Source organism: Oncorhynchus nerka, linkage group LG10, assembly GCF_034236695.1.
Source record: "Oncorhynchus nerka isolate Pitt River linkage group LG10, Oner_Uvic_2.0, whole genome shotgun sequence".
Lineage (NCBI taxonomy): Eukaryota > Metazoa > Chordata > Actinopteri > Salmoniformes > Salmonidae > Oncorhynchus > Oncorhynchus nerka.
This window is the reverse complement of record NC_088405.1, coordinates 26,062,522-26,088,654: the sequence shown is the minus strand read 5'-3', so window position 1 is coordinate 26,088,654 and position 26,133 is coordinate 26,062,522. Positions and strand designations below refer to the sequence as shown.

The following is a 26,133-nucleotide window of genomic DNA, read 5'->3' as shown; positions in this document are numbered from 1 at the left end:
TGCAAACTTTGCAGTGTGCTCTTTCACAGAGAATCAAAGGACTCATCCAATCTACTGTCTGTCTCGGACACTTACTGCTGTAGTCATGGCAACAGTTTCCATAGTATTGACAGGAACAACTTCCAAAATTGTAACCACAGTTGTACTTACAGGAAGCCCCTGCAGGACAGAAAGTCATTTCCTTACTAAGTTAGTTATAATAACACCACACTACTCAAAGTTACTGGAAATCCAGTGAACTTTTTATCTGTCGGACCAAAGCTTTGATACATGAACAAAGCATTTGATTATTTATGATTCATTTTTTTATGTTTGCATTATGTTACATTCTCCAAAAAGCTTTGAAATATGAAAAATGATTAAAGTGAATTTTGTTGAACTACGCTAGTTGTACAGCAACATTCTGACACAGCTGAAGAAATGGCTCCGGTTGCTACACCCACTGTTACAATATTATTTTCGGATTACCTGGGACATTGCATACTTATTTTAGAGTTGAAGAACAACCCAAGTCTTGGTGGAAGATACAGTATTTGTATTCTTACCCAGAATTGATCCACATTCAAATAAAAAAATCTAATCAAATACTGCAAATCAAATCCTTTCAAACTCTGTAGTATGCTTTCTCACAGAGAATACCTGAACCATCTGATCTACTGTATTAGACTCATACTGTTGTAGTCATAGCAACAGCTGCCATAGTATTGACAGGAGCTGGAGCATGAACAGCTTCCAAAATTGTAACCACAGTTGTACCTCCAGGAAGCCTGACAGAAAGCAATTTAGAAACTATAATATCACTTGTGAGGCCAAATGTTTAAAACATGCACATTTTACTATTGTTATGGTCAGCATTTTCTACACGGGTCGCCAAACTATATGCTGGCAAAGATGAAAGTTTTACAGGTTTCAGTTTTGGGAGAGAAAAAATTGTGGTTGCAGGTATTTCGGTTTGAGCATCGGTGTTGGGTTCTGCGGTTGTGCCAGGACAGTACTCTATACAAAGTAGATCAAATGGCACAAAAGCTAACATTTTAACGCCGGAAGAGCACTCACTGTTACAATATTGTGGTTGTTGATAGTCCTGGCAACAGTCTCCCCTGTATTCACAGGAAGACGAGCAGGACCAGTTGCTGACCTGATAGCCACCGATGTCACGTTCTGACCGTCGTTCGTGTGTGTTTTCCTTGTTTTAGTGTTGTTCAGGACGTGAGCTGGGTGGGCATTCTATGTTGTGTGTCTGGTTTGATTATTGCTATGTTTGGCCTGATATGGTTCTCAATCAGAGGCAGGTGTTAGTCATTGTCTCTGATTGGGAACCATATTTAGGTAGCCTGTTTTGTGTTGGGTTTTGTGGGTGATTGTTCCTGTCTTTGTGTTTGTGGCACCAGATAGGACTGTTTTGTGTTGGGTTTTGTGGGTGATTGTTCCTGTCTTTGTGTTTGTGGCACCAGATAGGACTGTTTTGTTTTTTTCACGGTTCTTGTTTTGTAGATTGTTGTAATTTCATCTTTATTAAAGATGTACAAAACTAATCACGCTGCATTTTGGTCCGCCTCTCTTTCACCAGAAGAAAACCATTACAACCGATGTATCTACAATAACCTTCACTTCTTATAATACAGCAATTATAACAAGCTTCTAAATTAGTATTAGTATTATCATGAGTAAAAGAGAAGGCATTTTATATGGCCTGATCATTTTTTATATTTGCATATCTCACCTCTGACATCATATGCAATGAATGTCTTTATGAATGTTTCCCTCGTCTCAGTGCCTTACCCACTGCATGATACTCTGCCTGAAATCCCTTGTATGTTGAGGAGCTGTCACTTTTGAATTGTTGAATTTCCAGTGGCGTAAAAAGTTGAGCTCTGTCCTCCACACAGCTTCCCCAGCAGTCAGTAGTTGATGGAAGGGCCATCGTAGACAGAGATGACATCATACCAACAGTTGAAGTCACCTTCAAGACTATGGTCGAAGACAGGAAAGATGAATGGAATACCATGATGGTGACTGTTTTAGACCTTCCCCATAGGCTATTAATTGATACATTACCTACTTTATGATAACTACTTGTTGCACTAACACTCACACTTGTCTCATCTTACAAACACTGACTACACTTGTCTCATCTTACAAACACTGACTACACTTGTCTCTTCTTACAAACACTGACTATATTTGTCTCATCTTACAAACACGGACTATATTTGTCTCATCTTACAAACACGGACTATATTTGTCTTATCTTACAAACACTGACTATATTTGTCTCATCTTACAAACACTGACTATATTTGTCTCTTACAAACACTGACTATATTTGTCTCTTCTTACAAACACTGACTATAATTGTCTCTTCTTACAAACACTGACTATATTTGTCTCATCTTACAAACACTGACTACACTTGTCTCTTCTTACAAACACTGACTATAATTGTCTCTTCTTACAAACACTGACTATATTTGTCTCATCTTACAAACACTGACTACACTTGTCTCATCTTACAAACACTGACTACACTTGTCTCTTCTTACAAACACTGACTATATTTGTCTCATCTTACAAACACGGACTATATTTGTCTCATCTTACAAACACGGACTATATTTGTCTTATCTTACAAACACTGACTATATTTGTCTCATCTTACAAACACTGACTATATTTGTCTCTTACAAACACTGACTATATTTGTCTCTTCTTACAAACACTGACTATATTTGTCTCTTCTTACAAACACTGACTATAATTGTCTCTTCTTACAAACACTGACTATAATTGTCTCTTCTTACAAGCATTGACTAAATGTGTCTCTTCTTACAAACATTGACTATGCTCATTGCTACTTTATTGAAGAAAAAGGTACTTACTATGACTGAAATGTGGTTGTCTCTCCTAGCTATCTTAAAACAATTCACTTCTGCTCTGTAGGCCAAATTGACGCACATTGTGTTTTGCACACAGTCTCTATCAGCCTGTTCTAAAGTAATGGTTTGTCACTATCATAAACAGACAACCAGTCTCTTCCAGATCTGCCAGCCAGCCAGGATTTACCGGAGCCTACTACCTGTCTGAGCTTCATCTCAGTACTGAGCTTCCTCTCAGTGCTGGGATTCCTCTCAGTGCTGGGATTCCTCTCAGTCCCGGGCTTCCCCTCAGTTCCGGGCTTCCCCTCTGCCCCGAGCTGCCCCTCTGCCCCGAGATGCCCCTCTGTCCCGAGATGCCCCTCTGTCCCGAGATGCCCCTCTGTCCCGAGATGCCCCTCAGTCACAAGCTGCTCCTCAGTTATGTGGGGATCTGGGTGAGGACTATTAGGCCATGGTCGGCGGAGAGGGTGGATTACCCCATGACGCGAAGGGGAGGAACTATTACACTAATGGAGTGGGGTCCACGTCCCGAGCCGGAGCCGCCACCATGGACAGACGCCCACCCGGACCCTCCCTATGGTTTTGAGGTGCGTCCGGGAGTCCGCACCTTAGGGGGGGGGTTCTGTCACGCCTTGGTCATAGTGTTTTGTGTTTTCGTTATATAGTTGGTCAGGCCAGGGTGTGACATGGGTTTATGTGTTGTGTTTCGTATTGGGGTTTGTATTATTTGGGATTGCGGCTGATTAGGGGTGTGGTATAGGTTTGGCTGCCTGAGGCAATTCCCAATCAGAGTCAGGTGCTTGTCGTTGTCTCTGATTGGGAACCGTATTTAGACAGCCTCAGTTTCGCTTTGTATTTCGTGGATGTTTGTTCCTGTCTTTGTGTAGTGTGCACCAGATAGGCTGTAATAAGTTTCACGTTCCGTTTGTTGTTTTTGTAGTTCACAGTTATTTCATGTATCGTTCATTTTTCCTTTATTAAAAGATCATGAGTAACCTACACGCTGCATTTCGGTCCGACTCTCTTCTTTCCACAAACGAAGAACGCCGTTACAACACTAATATATGTTGATTAGATAAGTATCCATCCCCCTGAGACATTACATGTTAGAATTACCATTGGCAGCACTAGAAAGACCTAGTTAAGCTGTAGCTGGCCCAGAACAGAGAGGCACATCTTGCTCTTCATTGTAATCAGAGGGCTGATATGAATACCATGCATGACAGTCTCTCTTGTCTGAGAGTTGGGGAAAGACTGACTGTGTCTCTTCTTGATTTTATAAGAGACATTAACTTGCTGGAAATTCAAAATTGTTTCCATAGTGAACATATTTTATGTGTCTGGATGGTTTACTACATCATTCCCAGCACAATGATTAACTTAGCCATGCTTAAATATATATCTAATGTCTGATTTGTTATATTTACCCATCTACCAATCACTGCCCGTCTTTATGAGGCTTTAAAAACACCCCCTGGTCTTTGTAGTTGAATCTGTACTTGAAATTCAATACTTGACTGAAGGACCTTACAGATGGATAGATGGATAGATGTATGTACGTACGTGCGTACGTACATATGGGGGACAGAGGAAGGGGTAGTCGTTCAAAAATGTTACTTCTGAACTCTTTTAGGCTTGCCTAAACAAATACTTGGTGAATACTTATGCAACGACTATATTTTAGGTATCTAATTTTTTGTTAATTTGTAAACATTTGTAAAATGTTCTTTTCACGTTGTCATTATGGATTATTTTGAGTAGACCAATTTAAATCTATTTCAATCCCACTTTGTAACACAACAAAATGTGAAAAAAGTTCAAGGGTGTAGATTTTTCTATCAACACTGTATTTGCACTGACTATAAGTTTGCAGAGGTTTCCTCCGCTATTTTGAATGTAACCTAATGACATTTCTATTTCCCACAGAACCTTGGCCAGATACAGATTATTCCATATCAGATATTCCAACAGGTGTTCCAAACTCTGCATTTTGACAATATTTCTGAGCGGTGTGTCTATTGTGTGTTGCTCTGTTCAGCAACAATTTTGATGATCTAACCCATGTGTTTATTCACCTTTATCATTAAAACAAATTACTTTATCAAAGTAATACTCTTCTCATTGTGCCAGTTAGCACCGTCAGTCAGTTACTGGGTTGTTTAATATATCATTCACAGCGTAATTATTAACTTGACCATTGTTCCTATAAGAGTCTAATCCTGTCTAAGACTTTGGACATCCTGCTATTAGCCCATACAAATGCATTGAATAACAGATTGACGACATGGAACAACAGATGGTCCATAAAAAAATCATCAAAGGAAGTTTGTTCTGAGGTGTCTGTCCTATATCTGAAAGATACAGTATAAGAAAGATCAGGAAACATTAGTTTCAAAAATATATATGTTTTGAACCCCTTATTCTTTGCACTAAACAGCTTGGAAAATTCCTGAAAATGATGTCATGGCTTTAGAAGCTTCTGATATGCTAATTGACATAATTTGAGTCAATTGGAGGTGTACCTGTGGATGAAAATCAAAAGAAATTAGCCAAGACCAAATAAATTGTAGACCTCCAAAATAATGGTTCATCCTTGGGAGCAATTTCCAAACGCCTGACGGTACCACATTCATCTATACAAACAATAGTACGCAGTATAAACCCCATGGGACCACGCAGCCATCATACCACTCAGGAAGGAGACGCATTCTGTCTCCTAGAGATAAACGTACTTTGGTGCGAAAAGTGCAAATCAATCCCAGAACAACAGCAAAGGACCTTGTGAAGATGCTGGAGGAAACAGGTACAAAGGTACCACAGTAAAATGAGTCCTATATTGACATAACCTGAAAGGCCGCTCAGCAAGATAAAAACCATTGCCCTAAAACCGGCATAAAAAAGCCAGACTACAGTTTGCAACTGCACATGGGGACAAATATTGTATTTTTGGAGGAATGTCCACTAGTCTGATGAAACAAAAATAGAACTATTTGGCCATAATGACCATTGTTATATTTGGAGAAAAAAGGGGTCGCTTGCAAACCGAAGAACACCATCTCAACCGTGAAGCACGGGGGTGGCAGCATCATGTTGTGGGGAGCTTTGCTGCAGGAGGGACTGGTGTACTTCACAAAATAGATGGCATCATGAGAAAGGAAAAATATGTTGATATATTTAAGCAAAATCTCAAGACATCAGTTAAAGCTTTGTCGCAAATGGGTCTTCCAAATGGACAATGTCCCCAAGCATACTTCCAAAGTTGTGGCAAAATGGCCTAAGGACAACAAAATCAAGGTATTGGAGTGGCCATCACAAAGCCCTGACCTCAATCCTATAGAACATTTGTGGGCAGAACTGAAAAGTGTGTGCGAGCAAGGAGGTCTATAAACCTGACTCAGTTACACCAGCTCTGTCAGGAGGAATGGGCCAAAATTCACCCAAGTTCTTGTGGAAGGCTACACGAAACGTTTGACCCAAGTTAAACAGTGGAGTTCCGTCTTCTGAATTAACCCAAGTTAAAAGGAGTTCCGTCTTCCGAATGAACTCTTAGAGACCTAAAGAGCTCTTACATTTCAGTCATCAATCAGTCATTAATTATTCTTTACCTTCTATCAGTCTCATATGAACGTCTTAAATTCTTGGTTATCTGCACGAACCCTAGTTTCCATAATGAATCAGCAATTTACAAAATTGGCTTAATTATTAATTTCCTAACTAAATAAATAATCACATAGAAATACTGTACATAACAAAAAAACAGTAGATATTGGTTACAAACAATAATAGAAATGTCCCTAGAGGGCTAAGCCGATATGATGGCTTGGTAGACAAAGGGAAGGGGGTGTGGACTGAGAAAAAGCGGGAAACACAAAATGGATTCACTACACACAGTCTCTAATTATATTAATTTAAATGCTAATCCTTTGTACATGAACGGCCACTCATTAGAGAATAATTGCAATTGATATATTTACGCCCGTATGTCGTGGTTGTCTTCTCTGTTTTAATCCTCGATCGTCCTGTAGGGTTCATCAGTTTCTGGTTAACTTTACCAGAAGTCACAATGTCTTTTGTGGTTTTAGGTTAGAATGGATACTTCAGAGTACCATTCAGAAATGTTGTCATAGATAGGTGCTTCGGTGGTTGTCTGTTTTTTAGTTCTAGACTTATATAATTTCTAGCGACAGACTAGTAATTACACATCTAAGATTTGCTCTCATTCTGTAGTGAGCAATAGTCTCAGAGTTGAACCATTTGCAACCTTAACTTACACCAGGGTTTGCGTGGTCGAGATGTCCGGCTTACCGTGGGTCTCTTTGGCATGAAGTGTACATTTTGTCACGGGTGGTTTTATACCTTTCAGGCGAAAAGGGCGGTTCCATGACGCCAACGTAATGTCTATGCTCACGTGGGTGTGGCCACTGACTAGTTCATCTTTATATGAAAATCCATACTCTCCTTTAGAAGATTAACATCACATTACATCTTTTCACAAATAGTTTCATGTTTAATCACATACGTTTCACAATATTTAGATGCAAACCTGACAGCTGGGAAATGTACAATTTAAGAGATACCGTTATGTGTCTTTCCTGTCCTTGATGAGATCACCAAATGAAACACACTCTACGTAACTGTCCCTTAAGTGTCCACGGACCATTCCCACATTCTCAAAAGTAGAGATATTGTTTAATTCTCCCATTTTAGGGATTAGGAGTTTGGCCAAGTCTCGTGCTTTGTTCTCTCTTTCCCGCAATACTGCATGTCAAAAGGGGAGAGGGTCCCTTACAGATATTTACGACCTGTCGTTAAGTCATAAAACTGTGGAGAGAGAGAGAGAGAGAGAGGAAGAGAGGGGCTATGATACTCCCCCCAGGGCATGTCATGAGCGTCGTACCCGAGAACACTCAAGGCTGCAATTGCTGCCAAAGGTGCTTCAACAAAGTACAGAGTAAAGGGTCTGAATGCTAATGTAAATGTGATATAAATAAATTAGCTAAAATGTCTAAAAACCTGTTTTTGCTTGTCATTATGGTTTATTGTGTGTAAATTGATGATAGGAATAAACAATTTAATCAATTTTAGAATAAGGCTGTAACGTAACAAAATGTGAAAAAAGTCAAGGGGTCTGAATACTTTCCGTACCAGCATGTACCTGGTGGCACTGCAGAAACATCAACACACCCCTGACCAAGATGTCACAAGTTCAAATTCCTTTACATCGTGTCCCTGTGCCCTGTGGTTTTTATGTTGGTGTTGTCAGATAATCTGACTTTGCCCGCCCCCAATGTCATGCCTAGAGACCTTGTAGAGTAGCAGGGAATTCAGGTTGCTGGCAACCAAGAGGTTGCAGTAAAAATACAGTTAATATTGTAATTTAGAAGATTTCACTGTAATCAGATTACAGCCATTTTACAGCAATTACCACCCTACTTCATCTGAAGTCAATTGTAGATCCTGTATTTTTTTCTCCAACACCAGTAGCCAGTAATGTACTGGGAACCTTTAGCAAAGTGCTGAAATATATGGTCCCAATTCATATGTGGCCGATCTCTATCATACCCACAAAGCACAAAAATTCAGGTCGTTGGCAACCAGGAGGTTGTAAGTTCAAATCCCAGGTGAAGTTGAATCCCAAGTGTCATTTTACAGCAATAGCATCTTAATAGAGATATAAAAATAGTAAATGATTGTATATTTTCTGTATATTTACTGCAACCAGTAGCCAATAATTTACAGAAACATTACAATTAGTGTTTAACAGTGAAGTAACCCATTAGAATTGCTTTATAAATCAGGAATCTTGCAGCTTTTATATAATAATATAACTTTTTTGGTAGTTGTATGGCAGAGACATTGTGCTACAAAGTAATTGTTTGTTTTATTGTTCTTTACAATTAATAGACACAGAAACTAAATAACTTCATAAAGCTTGCCAGCTGGAAGATTGGATTTTTTTGGGGGAGGGAATAGTAACCATGATCGTTGGTTTCCAAGTAGCACAAGGATAAGAGATCCATTTGCATTGAAGCTTAAAATAGCTTAGAGTAAATGTCTTGAGTTAGTTTAGTTTATTGAAACATACCAAACCTGAATATACATGTAGATATTTCAATAAAATAAACAAACTACCTAAGAAGCAAAACACCTTCATATTTATGCATTCATGATAAATATGTATTTTCATTTAATTTCATTTCAACAGTATACAATTATTATATTTAATAGATAACATTACTTTAAAAACAGAATATATGCCAACCTATTTTGTTTGTGTACATTACAGCTGTAAAACTGATATGTTAAACGTGTCATCGTTCACTGGAACTTTACATTGAAGTATACAATACTTTATAAAGGGTTTATAGGTAGTTTATTAATCAGTACCAATTGAACAGTTATTTGCTTGAAAAACATTATTTCACATAAAAGATTCCACCAATTAGTTATAACAATGTTTTACATAAAGTGTTACCTTACCATTAGTTTCATTGTATGATTATTCCTGACATTCACGCATTTGTCAAATGGCTAGTTTCTTTCTTTGGTGCCACAAATTTAATCCTAAAATTTCATTACCCTGGTACTGGTGCATAAAGTGATATATTTTATAGACACTGCCAAAAAGAGAGATTGAGGAACTACCAGCCTGACAGCAAGACCATGGCAAGAATGGGGAGAAAAAAATAAAATAAGAGTGAAAGAGAGAGGGAGCTGGGGGCTGCATTTCCTGTGTTGTTAGGGACAGTGGTTGTTGACGGGGTGGGGAAGTCACTGATCATCTCATTAAAAAAGGACATGAATCTGGAGGTTTTGGGAAAAATATGCATCTTGGTCGTTCGCAAATTGGTATCATTTCCATCCTTATTCATTGTTATCACTCCAGCCTGGAACCATGCCAACCCAGACTTACACATCAGGGGACCACCTACATCTCCCTGTATAGAAAACAAAGCAGAAATAAATAGAATTGGATATGAATGAGAATCACTTAAACAGAGAGAATACCTCTGACCTACACCAAACAGCAATGCCTAGCACTCTCCGCCATACATACAATTTTGAAGAAATAAAAATAAATCATCCAAGTGTAATTCTTTATGACTTGTTATAAGCATGTATGAGCCTTTATAATGCCTTATAACATGGACTATACAGTATGCAATGGTTCTCTATGCATTCAATTCACATCTCTCAAACTGACTGTTATTTTGTCCCGGTCATTAAGATATGTTCATAAGACATTATAAAGAGATTGTACATGACAAGTCTTACTATGCATTATAACTGTATCATAATGCATTATACCTGGATGCTTTAAGTCAAGTAGCCCTTGCTGTAGCCCTTGTTACCTGTTCCAGGTTCATCGCTGCAGTGCAGATGTTCTCAGTGGAGGAGATGTTGCCACACCCCATCACATTAGCCTGCTGCTCCCGTAGACCTGTCCCAGTGGTGCCGTTCACGAGGATAGTGATTCATTTAGTTGGGTTAAAAACATCAGCTAATACCAATTAAGTAAAATTACACGCATAGAAATATTCCACCACATGCCTGTGGTAGAATAAACTAACAAGGAATGTACTGATAATAATGAAATGTCCTAATAATATGGTGAACAAAACTTAACTGTTTTCATCATCTCATTTTCCCTAAAGAAATGATGAATTATTGAATCATGTGCATCCATTACTTGAACACTGAATGGCCTTCCAGCATCTTGCAAACAAACACAGTTTCTTACCCCTGCCTTTGTCCTGGTTTCCCCAGCCTGTCACATAGCACGGAGTTCCAGGTGGGAAATTTCCATTATTGCTCAGGTCTACACATATAGGCTGAAGGCAGCTGCTGAAGTTCACAAAGTTTTCCAGCTGCAGCAGCGCAATGTTGGTCCCAGTTAGGTTGGTCAGAGTGATGTTCACAATGCCCAATGAAGCCTCAAATACATCAGATCCTTTCTGCTTGCGCTCTCCCAGAAACACAGTCCACTCGTCGGGATTTAGATGTGAACTACAGGAACAGAAAACAGATATGGTCTTCGAAAAGCATTCAAAAATAGATTTTACAGGCCAATCTTTCTCCTCAATGTTGATTACAATGCATGTACACATATACTGCAATATGACTGGATTATGAGTAATTATGCTTGTTTAAAATGCAATATAAACTCAGCAAAAAAGAAACGTCCTCTCACCGTCAGCTGCGTTTATTTTCAGCGAACTTAATTAACATGTGTAAATATTTGTATGAAGATGACAAGATTCAACAACTGAGACATAAACTGAAGAAGTTCTAAAGACATGTGAATAACATAAATTGAATAATGTGTCGCTGAACAAAGGAGGAGGTCAAAATCAAAAGTAACAGTCAGTATCTGGTGTGGCCACCAGCTGCATTAAGTACTGCAGTGCATCTCCTCCTCATGGACTGCACCAGATTTGCCAGTTCTTGCTGTGAGATGTTACCCCACTCTTCCAACAAGGCACCTGCCCCGGAGATTTCTGGGGGGAATGACCCTAATCCTCACCCTCCGATCCAATAGGTCCCAGCCATGCTCAATGGGATTGAGATCCGGGCTCTTCGCTGGCCATGGCAGAACACTGACATTCCTGTCTTGCAGGAAATCCTGCACAGAATGAGCAGTATATGGCTGGTGGCATTGTCATGCAGGAGGGTCATGTCAGGAAGAGCCTGCAGGAAGGGTACCACATGAGGGACGAGGATGTCATCCCTGTAACGCACAGCGTTGAGAAAAGCTGCAATGACAACAAGATCAGTCCGATGATGCTGTGACACACCACCAAAGACCATGATGGACCCTCCACCTCCAAATCAATCCTGCTCCAGAGTACAGGCCTCGGTGTAACGCTCATTCCTTTGGCAATAAACGCGAACCCGACCATCACCCCTGGTGAGACAAAATCATGACTAGTTAGTGAAGAGCGACAGTGGGGTTGTGCCCATAGGAGACGTTGTTGCCGGTGTCTGGTGAGGACCTGCCTTACAACAGGCTTACAAGCCCTCAATCCAGCCTCTCTCAGCCTATTGTGGACAGTCTGAGCAGTGATGGAGGGATTGTGCATTCCTGATGTAACTCGGGCAGTTGTTGTTGCCATCCTGTACCTGTCCAGCAGGTGTGATGTTCAGATGCACTGATCCTGTGCAGGTGCTGTTACACGTGATCTGCCACTGCAAGGACAATCAGCTGTCCATCCTGTCTCCTTGTAGCGCTGTCTTAGGCGTCTCACAGTACAGACATTGCAATTTTTTGCCCTGGCCACATCTGCAGTCCTCATGCCTCCTTGCAGCATGCCTAAGGCACGTTCACACAGATGAGCAGGGACCCTGGGCATCTTTCTTTTGGTGTTTTTCAGAGTCAGTAGAAAGGCCTCTTTAGTGTCCTAAGTTTTCATAACTGTGACCTTAGTAGCCTACCGTCTGTAAGCTGTTAGTGTATTAACGACCGTTCCACAGGTGCATGTTCATGAATTGTTTATGGTTCATTGAACAAGCATGGGAAACAGTGTTTAAACCATTTACAATGAAGATCTGTGAAGTTATTTGGATTTTTACAAATTATCTTTGAAAGACAGGGTCCTGTAAAAGGAACGTTTCTTTTTTTTGTTGCTGAGTTTAGTTATGGGTTCATAGAAAGTGTTATCCAACTGTTCTCTGTGAAGCTCAGTGCACCATTAATTTACCCATGGAAGCATTGGGCAGCACTAAGGACAAATTCCTCTGTAATAAGTGTGCCGCTGCAAATATGGATCCCATTTCTGTGTAGATTGACCATCCAGGGCCAAGTTCCCTCCGCAACATAATAACTGTTACCCCCTAGACAGGGACTCATAGGAGCACGGCCACATACTCGCCCTGAAAGGGAAAGAAGAAAACGGTAAGTAATGATACAAAGTAGTGTCGTAGTCTTTCACAGCTCAGAAAATAAAAAATACAAGTTAAGACACCACACTCTTATCACCTTTTTTTCTATCTAGAATCTAAAAGGGTTTATTGGCTGTCCCCATAGGAGAACCCTTTGAAGAAGCCTTTTTGGTTCCATGTAGAACTCTTTTGGTTCCAAGTAGAACACTTTTGGGTTCCATGTAGAACCCTTTCCACAGCAGGTTCTACCTGGAACCTTAAAGGGTTCTACCTGGAATCCAAAAGCGTTCTTCTATGGGGACAGCCGAATAACCCTTTTGGAACCTTTATCTAAGAGTGTAGCCACAGAGGTAGGAAACGTATGTGCAGCAGTGGTGGCTGTACTTCCAGTTGGGATCATGGTTGGTGGCAAGCCAGGACAGGTATAACTACTGTCAGCATCTAACCCACAGGAGGTAAACAGGACAAAGCCTAGCTTGTCGATGCTGAACCTAAAATGAAAAACTCACCTTCTGCAGTTGAAATGACAGCGATATCTGGTGCTTTAGTTGTTGTTGTTTTTAGTTGTTGTTTAGTTGGTACAGTTGTAGCAGGAGGTGGTAGGCCAGGACATGTGTAACTGCTGTCAGTATCTACCCCACTGGAGGTAAACTGGACAAAGCCTGGCTTGTCGGTAGTGATCTTGGAGTCGATCCAGGGCTGGTAGCGAGACACTCTGGTGTACACCCCAGGGAGATTGGGCCGAGCGCAGCCAAAACCCCAGCTCACAACCCCAGACTGGATCCAGACAGAGTTCTGTTTGGCCACCATTGGACCTCCAGAGTCACCCTGAAATGATGGAGCAAGGTAAGTCTTCCAATCCAGTAAACAACAAACAATAGTTTAGGAACAGAGCAATAATGAAATGGGTTAGCATGGACTCTACCTGACATGAGTCCTTGCCTCCTGTCAGTACACCAGCACAAAGCATGTTGTCTGTGACTGAGCCGACCCTATTGAGGCAGTTACACTGTCTATTACCCAGAACTGGAACCTCCACTTCCTGCAGAGCCTGAGGGGAGGGGAGGAATTCTGAGGTAGAGGATGAGAGACAGACTCGTTATGAACATTCCATTTTCATTGGAAAAATAATGTTTTTGGTCTGCAATGTACTGCTATTTCTCACAACACAATATGTCATTGACATCTCCATGCAAAGGTCTCCTCACTTCCTTCGTTGATTTTGCCCCAGCCAGTGACCCAGCTATCAGTTCCATTGTGGTAAAAACTATCACTTGCTGCCAGACAGACGGGTCTGATATAGTTTGTGAAGTTGACTGGTGAGGTGAGTCTGAGCAGAGCAATGTCGTTGTCATTGGTGTCACTGTCGTAAACTGGATGTAAGACGATCTGAGCAACAGTTCTGGACACTTCGTTGGGGTTACTGCCCTCCTGGTTCTGTCGACCTAAGATGATGTTCCAATCGTTTGGGCTTGAGCTTTGTTGGAACAGGAAGATTATATATATTTTTGCATCATATGAGAATTTGACAAAATATAATAATCCCATTAAACTAAAGTTGATTTTTCAGAAACTTATTTCAAGTAAGAGTTGCACTCAGCTGCATTACAGAGAGTTTGACATATTCCTTGAGCTACAACCTTTACGTCCTCTGTATCTCACGCTAACTCACCCAGAAAAGCAGTGGGCTGCAGACATCACCCACTCCTTGTTGATGAGGGACCCGCCACAAACATGGCTACCAAATTGGTGTACGCTAGCCTGCCAGGGCCAACTTCCTGCAGGGGCATCCTCACCCCCCACTATTTTGTTGTTGAATGAAGTGGTCCCACACACTTAAACAGAGATAAACAATGATGAGTGGAGTGGTGCCACATACTGGAACATAAGATATAATCAGAGTCTGAAATGAGTCACTAAGCCATAGAATACAATATGAAACCATGGGTAACACTTTACTTGACACCCAGCATCATAACCATGTCATAATATGTCATAACAGCTGACATAACCTGTCATAACCTGTTATAATATGGTCATAACACTGTCATGAAACATATATTTAGACCTGTTGTGACATATTGCGTTATTTTATGGCTGATTATGACACCTACATAAGAGTGTCAAAAAAATAAAAATACCACACAAGGCAAAACAATACATAACACCATAGCCTGTGTGTCAACAGTATGGTTATGTTATATATATATTTTTTTAATTTACCATATTAAATTGTCATTGTAATTGCACACACACTGATATGCAGCTACCCCAATGCGCAGACTCCCCAAAAATATGGAAGGTACTCTGGTCAGATGATATTAAAATTGAGCTTTTTGGCCATCAAGGAAAATGTCTGGCGCAAACCCAACACCTCTCATCACCCCGAGAAGCCTATCCCCACAGTGAAGCACGTTGATGGCAGCATTATGCTGTATGGATGTTTTTCATTGGCAGGGACTGGGAAACTGGTCAGAATTGAAGGAATGATGTATGGTGCTAAATACATGCATTTTCAAAGTGGTAGGCATGGCGTGTAAATAAAATGATACAACCCCCTCAAAAAACTATTTTAATTCCATGTTGTAAGGCAACTGCCACGTTCTGACCTTTATTTCCTTTGTTTTGTATTTATTTAGTATGGTCAGGGCGTGAGTTGGGGTGGGCAGTCTATGTTTGTTTTTCTATGATTTGGGGATTTGTATGTTTCGGCCTAGTATGGTTCTCAATCAGAGGCAGGTGTCATTAGTTGTCTCTGATTGAGAATCATACTTAGGTAGCCTTGGTTTCACTGTTTGTTTGTGGGTGTTTGTTTCCGTGTCTGTGTTTTTCACCACACGGTACTGTTTTGGGTTTCGTTCATTCCACGTTTATTGTTTTTTGTATTCAGTTGTTCATGTGTACTATTTCCTATTAAAAGAACCATGGACACTTACCACGCCGCATATTGATCCTCCGATCCTTCTCGCCTCTCCTCTTCGGAAGTAGAGGAGGAAATCCCTTACAGAGACACCCACCAACCAAGGACCAAGCGGCGTGGTAAAAGACAGCGACGACAGCAGCAGCAGCAGCAACAACAGCGGCCAGCATCACAGGACTCCTGGACATGGGAGGAGATATTGAACGGAGAGGGACCCTGGGCACAGGCTGGGGAATATCGCCGCCCCAAAGCAGAGCTGGAGGCAGCGAAAGCTGAGCGGCGGCGATATGAGGAGGCAGCACGGCAGCGCGACAGGTACGAGAGGCAGCCCCCAAAATAATTTTTGGCGGGGGCATACAAGTGTGGGGCTAAGCCAGGTAGCAGACCTGAGCTCACTCCTCGTGCTTATTATAAGCAGCGCGTTACTGGTCAGGCACCGTGTTATGCGGTTAAGCGCACGGTGTCGCCAGTACGTGCCCATAGCCCGGTGCGCTATAGGGCAGCCCCCTGAAAGTGTCATGCGAGTGTGGGCATTGAGCCAGGGCGTATGGTGCCTTCTCAGCGTGTCTGGTCGCCGGTACGCAGTTTTGGTCCAGGGTATCCTACGCCGGCTCTGCGTACTGTGTCTCCGGGGCGCTGGGAGGGTGCAGTGCGTCCTATGACTGCGCTCCGCTCGTGCCGGGCAAATGTGGGAGTGGAGCCTAAGGGAGAGGTGCGCGTAGTAGGCACTAGATCTCTCGTGCTTACCCACAGCCCGGTTTAACCTGTGCCTGAACTCTGGAGGGTCCGGGCTAGAGTAGTGATCCAGCCTGGGGGAGTAGTGCCAAGGCTGCGCACCAGAGCTCCAGTGCTCCCCCACAGCCCGGTCCTTCAGGTGCCTCCTCCTAACACCAAGCCTCCTGGAGGTCTCCCCAGCCTGGTGGGTCCTGTGGCAGCCCAACGCACCAGGCTGTCTCTCTGTCTCCTACCTACAGGTGTTCCCGCCTGTCCGGCGCTGCCGGAGTCTCCCGCCTGTCCGGCGCTGCCAGAGCTTCCGCCCCTCAGTCCAGAGGCGCCAGAGCTCCTCCATCCAGCGCTGCCAGAGCTTTCCTCCTCTCCAGCGCTGCCGGAGTCTCCAGTCTGCCCAGCGCCGCCTGAGCTACCCGTCTGCACAGCGCCATCAGAGCCGCCAGTCTGCAAGGAGCCGCCAGAGCCGCCAGTCTGCAAGGAGCCGCCAGAGCCGCCAGTCTGCAAGGAGCCGCCAGAGCCGCCAGTCTGCAAGGAGCCGCCAGAGCCGCCAGTCTGCAAGGAGACGCCAGTGCCGCCAGTCTGCAAGGAGCCGCCAGTGCCGCCAGTCAGCCAGGATCTGCCAGAGCCGCCAGTCAGCCAGGATCTGCCAGAGCCGCCAGTCAGCCAGGATCTGCCAGAGCCGCCATTCAGCCAGGATCTGCCAGAGCCGCCATTCAGCCAGGATCTGCCAGAGTCAGCCAGGATCTGCCAGAGTCAGCCAGTACGGGCTGCCCCTCTATCCCGAGCTGCCCCTCTGTCCCGAGCTGCCCCTCTGTCCAGTGGGGTCATTTAGAAGGGTCGCCATGGTCAGGAAGCCACGGAGGCGGACAATGAGGCGGACTAAGACTATGGTGAAGTGGGGTCCACGTCCTGCGCCAGAGCCGCCACCGCGGACAGACGCCCACCCAGACCCACCCCTATAGGTTAAGGTTTTGCGGCCGGAGTCCGCACCTTTGGGGGGGGGGGGTTCTGTCACGTTCTGACCTTTATTTCCTTTGTATTTTATTTATTTAGTATGGTCAGGGCGTGTGTTGGGGTGGGCAGTCTATGTTTGTTTTTCTATGATTTGGGGATTTGTATGTTTCGGCCTAGTATGGTTCTCAATCAGAGGCAGGTGTCATTAGTTGTCTCTGATTGAGAATCATACTTAGGTAGCCTTGGTTTCACTGTTTGTTTGTGGGTGTTTGTTTCCGTGTCTGTGTTTTTCACCACACGGTACTGTTTTGGGTTTCGTTCATTCCACGTTTATTGTTTTTTGTATTCAGTTGTTCACGTGTACTATTTCTTATTAAAAGAACCATGGACACCTACCACGCCGCATATTGGTCCTCCGATCCTTCTCGCCTCTCCTCTTCGGAAGAAGAGGAGGAAATCCCTTACAGCAACAAAATAGGAAAAATGCCAAGGGGGTGAATACTTTTGCAAGCCACTGTACGTGATAGGGCTATTTGGCTTATATGATTATGATGGCAGTGTCATAAAGTGTATTTTCTTAGTCCAAGTAAAGTGACACAGGAGGGTCGTAATGCTTCTTGAGAGTGTCATAAAGTGTATTTTCTACAAGTTATACAAATATGAGGGAAACAGATGTCTGTAAACAATTTATTACAAAAACAACAAACAATTTAAGAAACAAACTTTCAAACGAAAGGAAACTTTTTGTCAGGGAAAAAACACATTTGAATACATATAGGTGTCATATCCAGCCATAAAATAACGAAATATACACTATATACACCCCTTCAAATGAGTGGATTCGGCTATTTCAGCCACTCCCATTGCTGACAGGTGTATAAAATCGAGCACACAGTAACGCAATCTCCATAGACAAACATTGGCAGTAGAATAGCCCGTACTGAAGAGCTCAGTGACTTACATCGTGGCACCATCATAGGATGCAACCTTTCCACTAAGTCAGTTCGTCAAATTTCTTCCCTGCTAGAACTGCCCTGTCAAGTGTAAGTGCTGTTATTGTGAATTGGAATCGTCTATTAGCAACAACGATTCAGCGGCAAAGTGGTAGGCCACACAAGCTCACAGAATGGGACCGCCAAGTGCTGAAGCATGTAGAGCATAAAAATGGTCTGTCCTCGGTTGCAACACTCACTACCGAGTTCCAAACTGTCTCTGGAAGCAACTTCAGCACAAGAACTGTTCGTCTGGAGCTTCATGAAATGGGTTTTCATGGCCGATCAGTCGCACACAAGACTAAGATCGTAATAATCAAATCAAATCAAATGTATTTGTCACATACACATGGTTAGCAGATGTTAATGCTAGTGTAGCGAAATGCTTGTGCTTCTAGTTCCGACAATGCAGTAATAACCAACAAGTAATCTAACTAACAATTCCAAAACTACTGTCTTATGCACAGTGTAAGGGGATAAGAATATGTACATAAAGATATATGAATGAGTGATGGTACAGAGCAGCATAGGCAAGATACAGTAGATGGTATCGAGTACAGTATATACATATGAGATGAGTATGTAAACAAAGTGGCATAGTTAAAGTGGCTAGTGATACATGTATTACATAAGGATGCAGTAGATGATATAGAGTACAGTATATACATATTCATATGAGATGAATAATGTAGGGTATGTAAACATTATATTAGGTAGCATTGTTTAAAGTGGCTAGTGATATATTTTACATCATTTCCCATCAATTCCCATTATTAAAGTGGCTGGAGTTGAGTCAGTGTGTTGGCAGCGGCCACTCAGTGTTAGTGGTTGCTGTTTAACAGTCTGATGGCCTTGAGATAGAAGCTGTTTTTCAGTCTCTCGGTCCCAGCTTTGATGCACCTGTACTGACCTCGCCTTCTGGATGATAGTGGGGTGAACAGGCAGTGGCTCGGGTGGTTGTTGTCCTTGATGATCTTTATGGCCTTCCTGTAACATCGGGTGGTGTAGGTTTCCTGGAGGGCAGGTAGTTTGCCCCCGGTGATGCGTTGTGCAGACCTCACTACCCTCTGGAGAGCCTTACGGTTGTGGGCGGAGCAGTTGCCGTACCAGGCGGTGATACAGTCCGCCAAGATGCTCTCGATTGTGCATCTGTAGAAGTTTGTGAGTGCTTTTGGTGACAAGCTGAATTTCTTCAGCCCCCTGAGGTTGAAGACGCACTGCTGCGCCTTCTTCACGATGCTGTCTGTGTGAGGGGACCAATTCAGTTTGTCTGTGATGTGTATGCCGAGGAACTTGAAACTTACTACCCTCTCCACTACTGTCCCGTCGATGTGGATAGGGGGGTGTTCCCTCTGCTGTTTCCTGAAGTCCACAATCATCTCCTTAGTTTTGTTGACGTTGAGTGTGAGGTTATTTTCCTGACACCACACTCTGAGGTCCCTCACCTCCTCCCTGTAGGCCGTCTCGTCGTTGTTGGTAATCAAGCCTACCACTGTTGTGTCGTCCGCAAACTTGATGATTGAGTTGGAGGCGTGCGTGGCCACGCAGTCGTGGGTGAACAGGGAGTACAGGAGAGGGCTCAGAACGCACCCTTGTGGGGCCCCAGTGTTGAGGATCAGCGGGGTGGAGATGTTGTTGCCTACCCTCACCACCTGGGGGCAGCCCGTCAGGAAGTCCAGTACCCAGTTGCACAGGGCGGGGTCGAGACCCAGGGTCTCGAGCTTGATGACGAGCTTGGAGGGTACTATGGTGTTAAATGCCGAGCTGTAGTCGATGAACAGCATTCTCACATAGGTATTCCTCTTGTCCAGATGGGTTAGGGCAGTGTGCAGTGTGGTTGAGATTGCATCGTCTGTGGACCTATTTGGGCGGTAAGCAAATTGGAGTGGGTCTAGGGTGTCAGGTAGGGTGGAGGTGATATAGTCCTTGACTAGTCTCTCAAAGCACTTCATGATGACGGAAGTGAGTGCTACGGGGCGGTAGTCGTTTAATAATATGCAATTCCAAGCGTCAGCTGGAGTAGTGTAAGGCTTGCCGCCATTGGAGTCTGGAGCAGTGGAAATGCATCATCTGGCAATCCAAAACCTGCCCCCATGCCTAGTGCCAACTGTAAAATTTCATGGAAGAGGAATAATGGTCTGGGAATGTTTTTCATGGTTCAGGCTCGGCCCCTTAGTTCCAGTAAAGGGGAATCTAAATGCTACGGCATACAATGATATTCTAGACAATTCTGTGCTTCCAACTTTGTGGCAACAGTTTGGGGAAGGCCCTTTCCTGTTTCAGCATGACTATGCACCCATGCACAAAGCAAGGTACATACAGAAATGGTTTGTCGAGATCGGTGTGGAAGAACTTGACTGCACAGATCGCTGACGTCAACCCCATCGAACACCTTCGAGACGAATTGGAACGCAGACTGCGAGCCAGCCCTAATCGCCCAACATCAGTGCCGACCTTACTAATGCTCTTGTGGCTGAAAGGCCACAAGCAGCAATGTTCCAACATCTAGTGGAAGGCCTTCCCAGAAGAGTGGAGGCTGTTATAGCAGCAAAGGGGGGACCGGCTCTATATTAATGCCCATGATTTTGGAATGAGATGTTCGACGAGCAGGTGTCCATATGCTTTTAGGAATGTTGTGTACGTCACAACAGGTGTAAATATATGGGCCATGACAGTGTTATGACCATATTATGACAGGTTATGACAAGTTATGTCAGCTGTTATGACATATTATGGCATGGTTATGATCGTGTCATAAAGTGTTATGACACTGGGTGTCAAGTAAAGTGTTACCAAAACCTGATTGTTCACACAGTGTGGAAATGAACCTTTGGCTTCACAGTAACATGATACACAGTATACATGATACATAAAATAATCAGACATCAAAACATTAGCAGCACATCATTAAGATCATGACAGCTGTCAAAATGTGCATGCAGGTATGTGGACTGATGACATTTAGTCAATAACGAAGAATATCTCAAAGGTTGACATTTATAGTATGTTCTAATCGATCATGCTCTTTAAATGAAACAAAAAGCAAAAAGAAATGGCAGCAATGGGAGTGATGACCATGAATTTCTGTACACGTCTGGAGAATAAAATGTAGATCATGTTCTTACCTTCAAGTTGACAATATGATTCTGAGAAAGAGAGGAAGTAATTGAGTTAATTCATTGTCCGATTGTCTCTGTTAAACATGTTTGCTTTTGTGAAAATGCAGCTTGTGTATAACCATAATTGTTGAACATGTCACACCTCATTGCATGCTAGCTTGCATCAGCTGCACCTTTTCTTCAGTAGTGGATCAAACAAATAAAGCTAAAACATTAAATTCATGTTTTCATGAAACTGAAAAGTCTCTGAAATGGAATGCTGTTGTAATATGAGTTGGATTAGAGTGTTTTATTTCATATTTTATTTAGGGGGCAGTTTAGCTTTAATAGTGCAGATAGACTGTGGCTTCCATCAATGTAATTGTCTGCATAATTTACAATCCCCCATACATATAAAAATATATATATATTCCTTTATTATTTTCTCCTAACCCTAACATCCTTCCCCTAATTGGATTAAACGAATGCACAACAACAATTAGGCTTCTACTTTCAGTTTATACATACTATATACATTTTATAGACACAGTATATTTTACAATCGTTTTTAGTCCCAGCCTTCAGCTACCCTCAACCCCTCCCATCTATCTCTGAAGACCATCCAGTTTTGATTTCTATTTGCCATACATTTTTTGGTTTTTCAACTCATAAAACTGAAAAGACTCTGAAATGGAATGATGTTGTAATATGAGTTGGATTGTAGTGTTTGTAAGGTATTTTATACATGTTTATTTTACAAGTATCTAAGTATATTTTTTAAAGAATGTGAGTAGTTAAATGTTGCAATATGTAACTTTTTGTGTGATCCGACCAGTGGCGAATTTAGCATGTCAATCTTGGTGGGGCAAACCATTTCTTTATAGATGCAGGCCAGCGAAGCCACTACACATCTCTAAACTGTACATTAAATGCACTTTAATGGTGTCAAACGCTGCCCACAAACTCTTAGGGTCTACATAAAGCTGTTCCGAGAGTGGAGCTTATGGCTGACTTGCTTAATATGGTTTCTACTGACTCCTTGTGGATTTGTGTACAGTAACTAGATAATAACCACATTCTCCTTCAATAATAATGGATGTCGACATTTTGACTTTTGAACCATACACAAACTTTATCACATTTATGTTCAGTAAATTCACAATATTTGTTCTTATGTAAATAATACGTAGCTCGTAAGTATAAGCAAGTTCAAGCAAACGAGCTGCGATGAGGTAGGCCTACTGGTTCAGCACTTGGACAGCGACAGAAATTCAGAGAGATATTAGTTCAGATAAATTCAGCAAGATGTTGAGGCCTTAACTTTACGCTTTTTTAAGTCACCACGGAGAGAGAAAGAGAGAGAGAGAGACCCAGACTCAGAGGTTAGACTGCCATTTGAAGTATTTTATTAGGCCTATGTGATGTAAAAAGGAAGGAGAATACAATCACAAGGATCCACTTTTATAAACAATATACAGAAGCACTGACAGAGCATTGCACAAACAAAACAACCGCAATATGAACTGGAATTACATGGGTCTATTACTGAACTGTTTGTTGAACCAAAGTATTTCAATTGGAAGAGACCGTCACTGGCAAACATGGTAACGAGAAGGGGATACTATAATATAATGTTGTTGGGTCTGTAACTTACCACCCTCCTTATGGAGAAAAGCACCTGAGCTAATTATAACACACAAAGTAAGAAAAACAATTAAATGCATCATTCTAACATTGCCTAAAATGATTAATAAGATACTAATGACGTATACCTATATAAGCAATATAACAATGCAGATGTACAAACTATGGCATATAAACTCAGCAAAAAAAGAAACGTCCTCTCACTGTCAACTGCATTTATTTTCAGCAAACTTAACATGTGCAAATATTAGTGTGAACATAACAAGATAGATTCAACAACTGAGACATAAACTGAACAAGTTCCACAGACATATGACTAAAAATGGAAGAATGTGTCCCTGAACAAAGGGGGGGGGGGGGTGTCAAAATCAAAAGTAACAGTCAGTATCTGGTGTGGCCACCAGCTGTATTAAGTACTGCAGTGCATCTCCTCCTCATGGACTGCACCAGATTTGCTCGTTCTTGCTGTGAGATGTTACCCCACTCTTACACCAAGGCACCTGCAAGTTCCCGGACAATTCAGGGGGGGAATGGCCCTAGCCCTCACCCTCCGATCCAACAGGTCCCAGACGTGCGGATTGAGATCCGGGCTCTTCACTGGCCATGGCAGAACTCTGACATTCCTGTCTTGCAGGAAATCACGCACAGAACGAGCAATATGGCTGATGGCCTTGTCATGCTGGAGGGTCATGTCAGGATGAGCCTGCAGGAAGGGTACCACATGAGTGAGGAGGATGTCATCCCTATAACGCACATCGTTGAGATTGCCTGCAATGACAACAGGCTCAGTCCGATGATGCTGTGACACACCGCCCCAGACCATGACGGACCCTCCACCTCCAAATTGATCCCGCTCCAGAGTACAGGCCTCGGTGGAACACTCATTCCTCCGACGATAAACGATAAACACGAATCTGACCTTCACACCTGCTGAGACAAACTGCGGCATGTCAGAGAAGAGCACTTTTTGTCAGTAGGTAGAGTGTTGGAGGTTATTTTGAAAATGACATTGCCGAAGTCGAGGATCGGTAGGATAGTCAGTTTTACGAGGGTATGTTTGGCAGCATGAGTGAAGGATGCTTCGTTGCAAAATAGGAAGCCGATTCTAGATTTAATTTTGGATTAGAGATGCTTAATTTGAGTCTGGAAGGAGAGTTTACAGTCTAGAAAGACACCTAGGTATTTATAGTTGTCCACATATTCTAAGTCAGAACTGTCCAGAGTAGTGATACTTGACAAGCAATGAGACAATTGTAAACTCGAGATGATTAGATGGCCATGTTGGTATGAAGGTCAGATTGTGAATTTAGCCATAGAATGAATTGCCTCTTGCTGATTATCCCTTTCTTAGTTCGTTTGTAAATTCACATCAGAATAACTGATGAATTTACGAACGTTCAACACCTGTCAAAATATTTTGGTGTCAATAAACGTCGGCAAAAATGCTTAATTAAATTGTTGCCAGCTGCACAGTTAGTAAACAACGCTCTGCACAACATGTAACCAGCCTAACTAGCCTAATCATCTGATTTGATTTGACCAGCTCTATTAGGGTGCACTCTGGCACACCAAAGTGAATTTACAAACACACCCCAATTCAATCTGAAACAAGTATTCAACAATGGCAACTATTCAAAATATTTGTGGACAACAACTCCCATGTATCTTGTCACTATACCCATAATCTTTGATAGTATGCAACATTTCTAAAATCAAATATGGTTTAAATTCCAGGATGTATCACTAATTTCAGCTCTTCCTCTAGTAGAATTGAATGAATACTTTTCCACAATGCATTGGAGGTGGGGGGCTGTGAGTGATAGGCCCTAGTTCTCTTCAAGTAACCAACAACAAAACTAGGTTAGTTCATTGGGAAGTTTCCCAAAGATTCTGTGGTGGTGCTCAAATGTATTTTTTATTTTATTTTTTTACCCAAAGTGGATTTCTGTTTTCTCAATGAAAAGTGTTTATTGTTCTCGTCAGAGCTTTTCAACTAAATAGTAAACCATATTTTGATTTATGAATGTGTCGTCTTGTTATTGATGTGATGTTATTCAGGCCTTTTGATTTTAACAGATTGTTTTAGTTTTGTAGACATGCATTTAATTTATGGATCAAGCCTTAGCAGTCATTCTGATCTCGTTCCCAATGATCAGTGCTTTAGTTTGTAATGTTGCTCTCCAGTGGTTCTGAATTTGTGACCGAATTTGCACCCGACTGTCCACGTTTTTCTGTACAATAACATTTTGATTTGAACAGTTGAAAAATGTTGGTGTGTGTCCTAGGCTTTTTATATTTAGCCTATATATGTTATAGCGCTTTGGTTTAACTAATAAATATGTTGATATGGAACCAAATAATCTGTTTCAGTAGGCTTGTTGCTTAATAGTATGCAACGATGAGTAAATAGTATGTAGTTTAAGTATGTGGTACACTAGTATGGGTATTTGGACAAGTCCATAGACAATCCCACTCCTGCCACAGAAAAGTATAGTGGTCAATCTAATACGCTCAAAAAGACTTACCTTGAATTAGGAGACTTGCCACCGTCAATAAACATACCAATTTCTTCACAGACATTTCTTAAGTGTTATGTACAAAGCCCATGTTTTTGCTCTTTAAATATCCCTCATGCTATCCTTCATTGCCTACACCCCTCCCTTAGGACACTACACCCTCTTCTTTTGTTCTTCGAATCACAACTTTATTTCCTTGTTGGTCTACATTGGCTATCCTGAGGCCACTCATTAGACAGGTATGGCCAAACACTGATTAGCTGTGATATTCGTTTGTGCTTAGGTCATTCAGTAAGGCTAGAAAGGCTAAGAATAGTGTACAGTGGTTTCCATTCATCTCCATAAATTAAACATTAACCCTACATTCTCAAACAAAGTGATAGTTTCTACCAAAACAAGGTTATTCATTTTGTAGGGGGAAACACTTTTTTTGCGTTGTGGAGAACCTTTTTATATCAGTTCTTTGAATAAGCCTTTGTGTATGGTTCTTCATTACACTGCTAAAGATTTCCCGGGTGGTTGCAG

The 26,133-nt window shown here is 42.2% G+C and overlaps 1 protein-coding gene across 3 annotated transcripts; it reads right to left on the bottom strand.

The window, feature by feature from the left end:
* Positions 1–8,738: 8,738 nt before the first annotated feature.
* LOC115135065 (transmembrane protease serine 9-like) lies at positions 8,739–25,856 on the bottom strand. 3 transcript variants are annotated; one of them, XM_065023171.1, is made up of 12 exons: positions 25,618–25,856; positions 21,476–21,496; positions 17,755–17,818; positions 15,692–15,855; positions 14,428–14,590; positions 13,964–14,232; positions 13,681–13,826; positions 13,265–13,583; positions 12,575–12,746; positions 10,618–10,883; positions 10,229–10,317; positions 8,739–9,814 (listed from the first exon to the last, which is right to left on the bottom strand). In XM_065023171.1, exons 1-12 carry the CDS (start codon positions 25,670–25,672, stop codon positions 9,518–9,520), a joined length of 2,025 nt encoding a protein of 674 aa, XP_064879243.1. In that variant the 5' UTR covers positions 25,673–25,856; the 3' UTR covers positions 8,739–9,517. The 3 variants fall into 3 exon arrangements, with proteins under 3 accessions (XP_064879243.1, XP_064879244.1, XP_029525165.2); XM_065023172.1 differs by lacking the exon at positions 17,755–17,818 and having other exon boundaries at positions 25,618–25,665; XM_029669305.2 differs by lacking the exons at positions 15,692–15,855; positions 17,755–17,818 and having other exon boundaries at positions 25,618–25,853.
* Positions 25,857–26,133: the final 277 nt, after the last annotated feature.

What these genes read in the sequence shown, in the direction of transcription:
- LOC115135065 (XM_065023171.1), bottom strand. Translation starts at nt 25,672, where the DNA reads ATGTCTGTGAAGAAATTGGTATGTTTATTGACGGTGGCAAGTCTCCTA. An exon ending in ATCATATTGTCAACTTGAAG is followed by an intron (nt 17,819 to 21,475) that starts GTAAGAACATGA and finishes TGTTGCTGTAAG; the next exon opens with GGATTTCCTCCTCTTCTTCC. An exon ending in GCTGCCCAATGCTTCCATGG is followed by an intron (nt 10,884 to 12,574) that starts GTAAATTAATGG and finishes CTGTTCCTGTAG; the next exon opens with TTCACATCTAAATCCCGACG.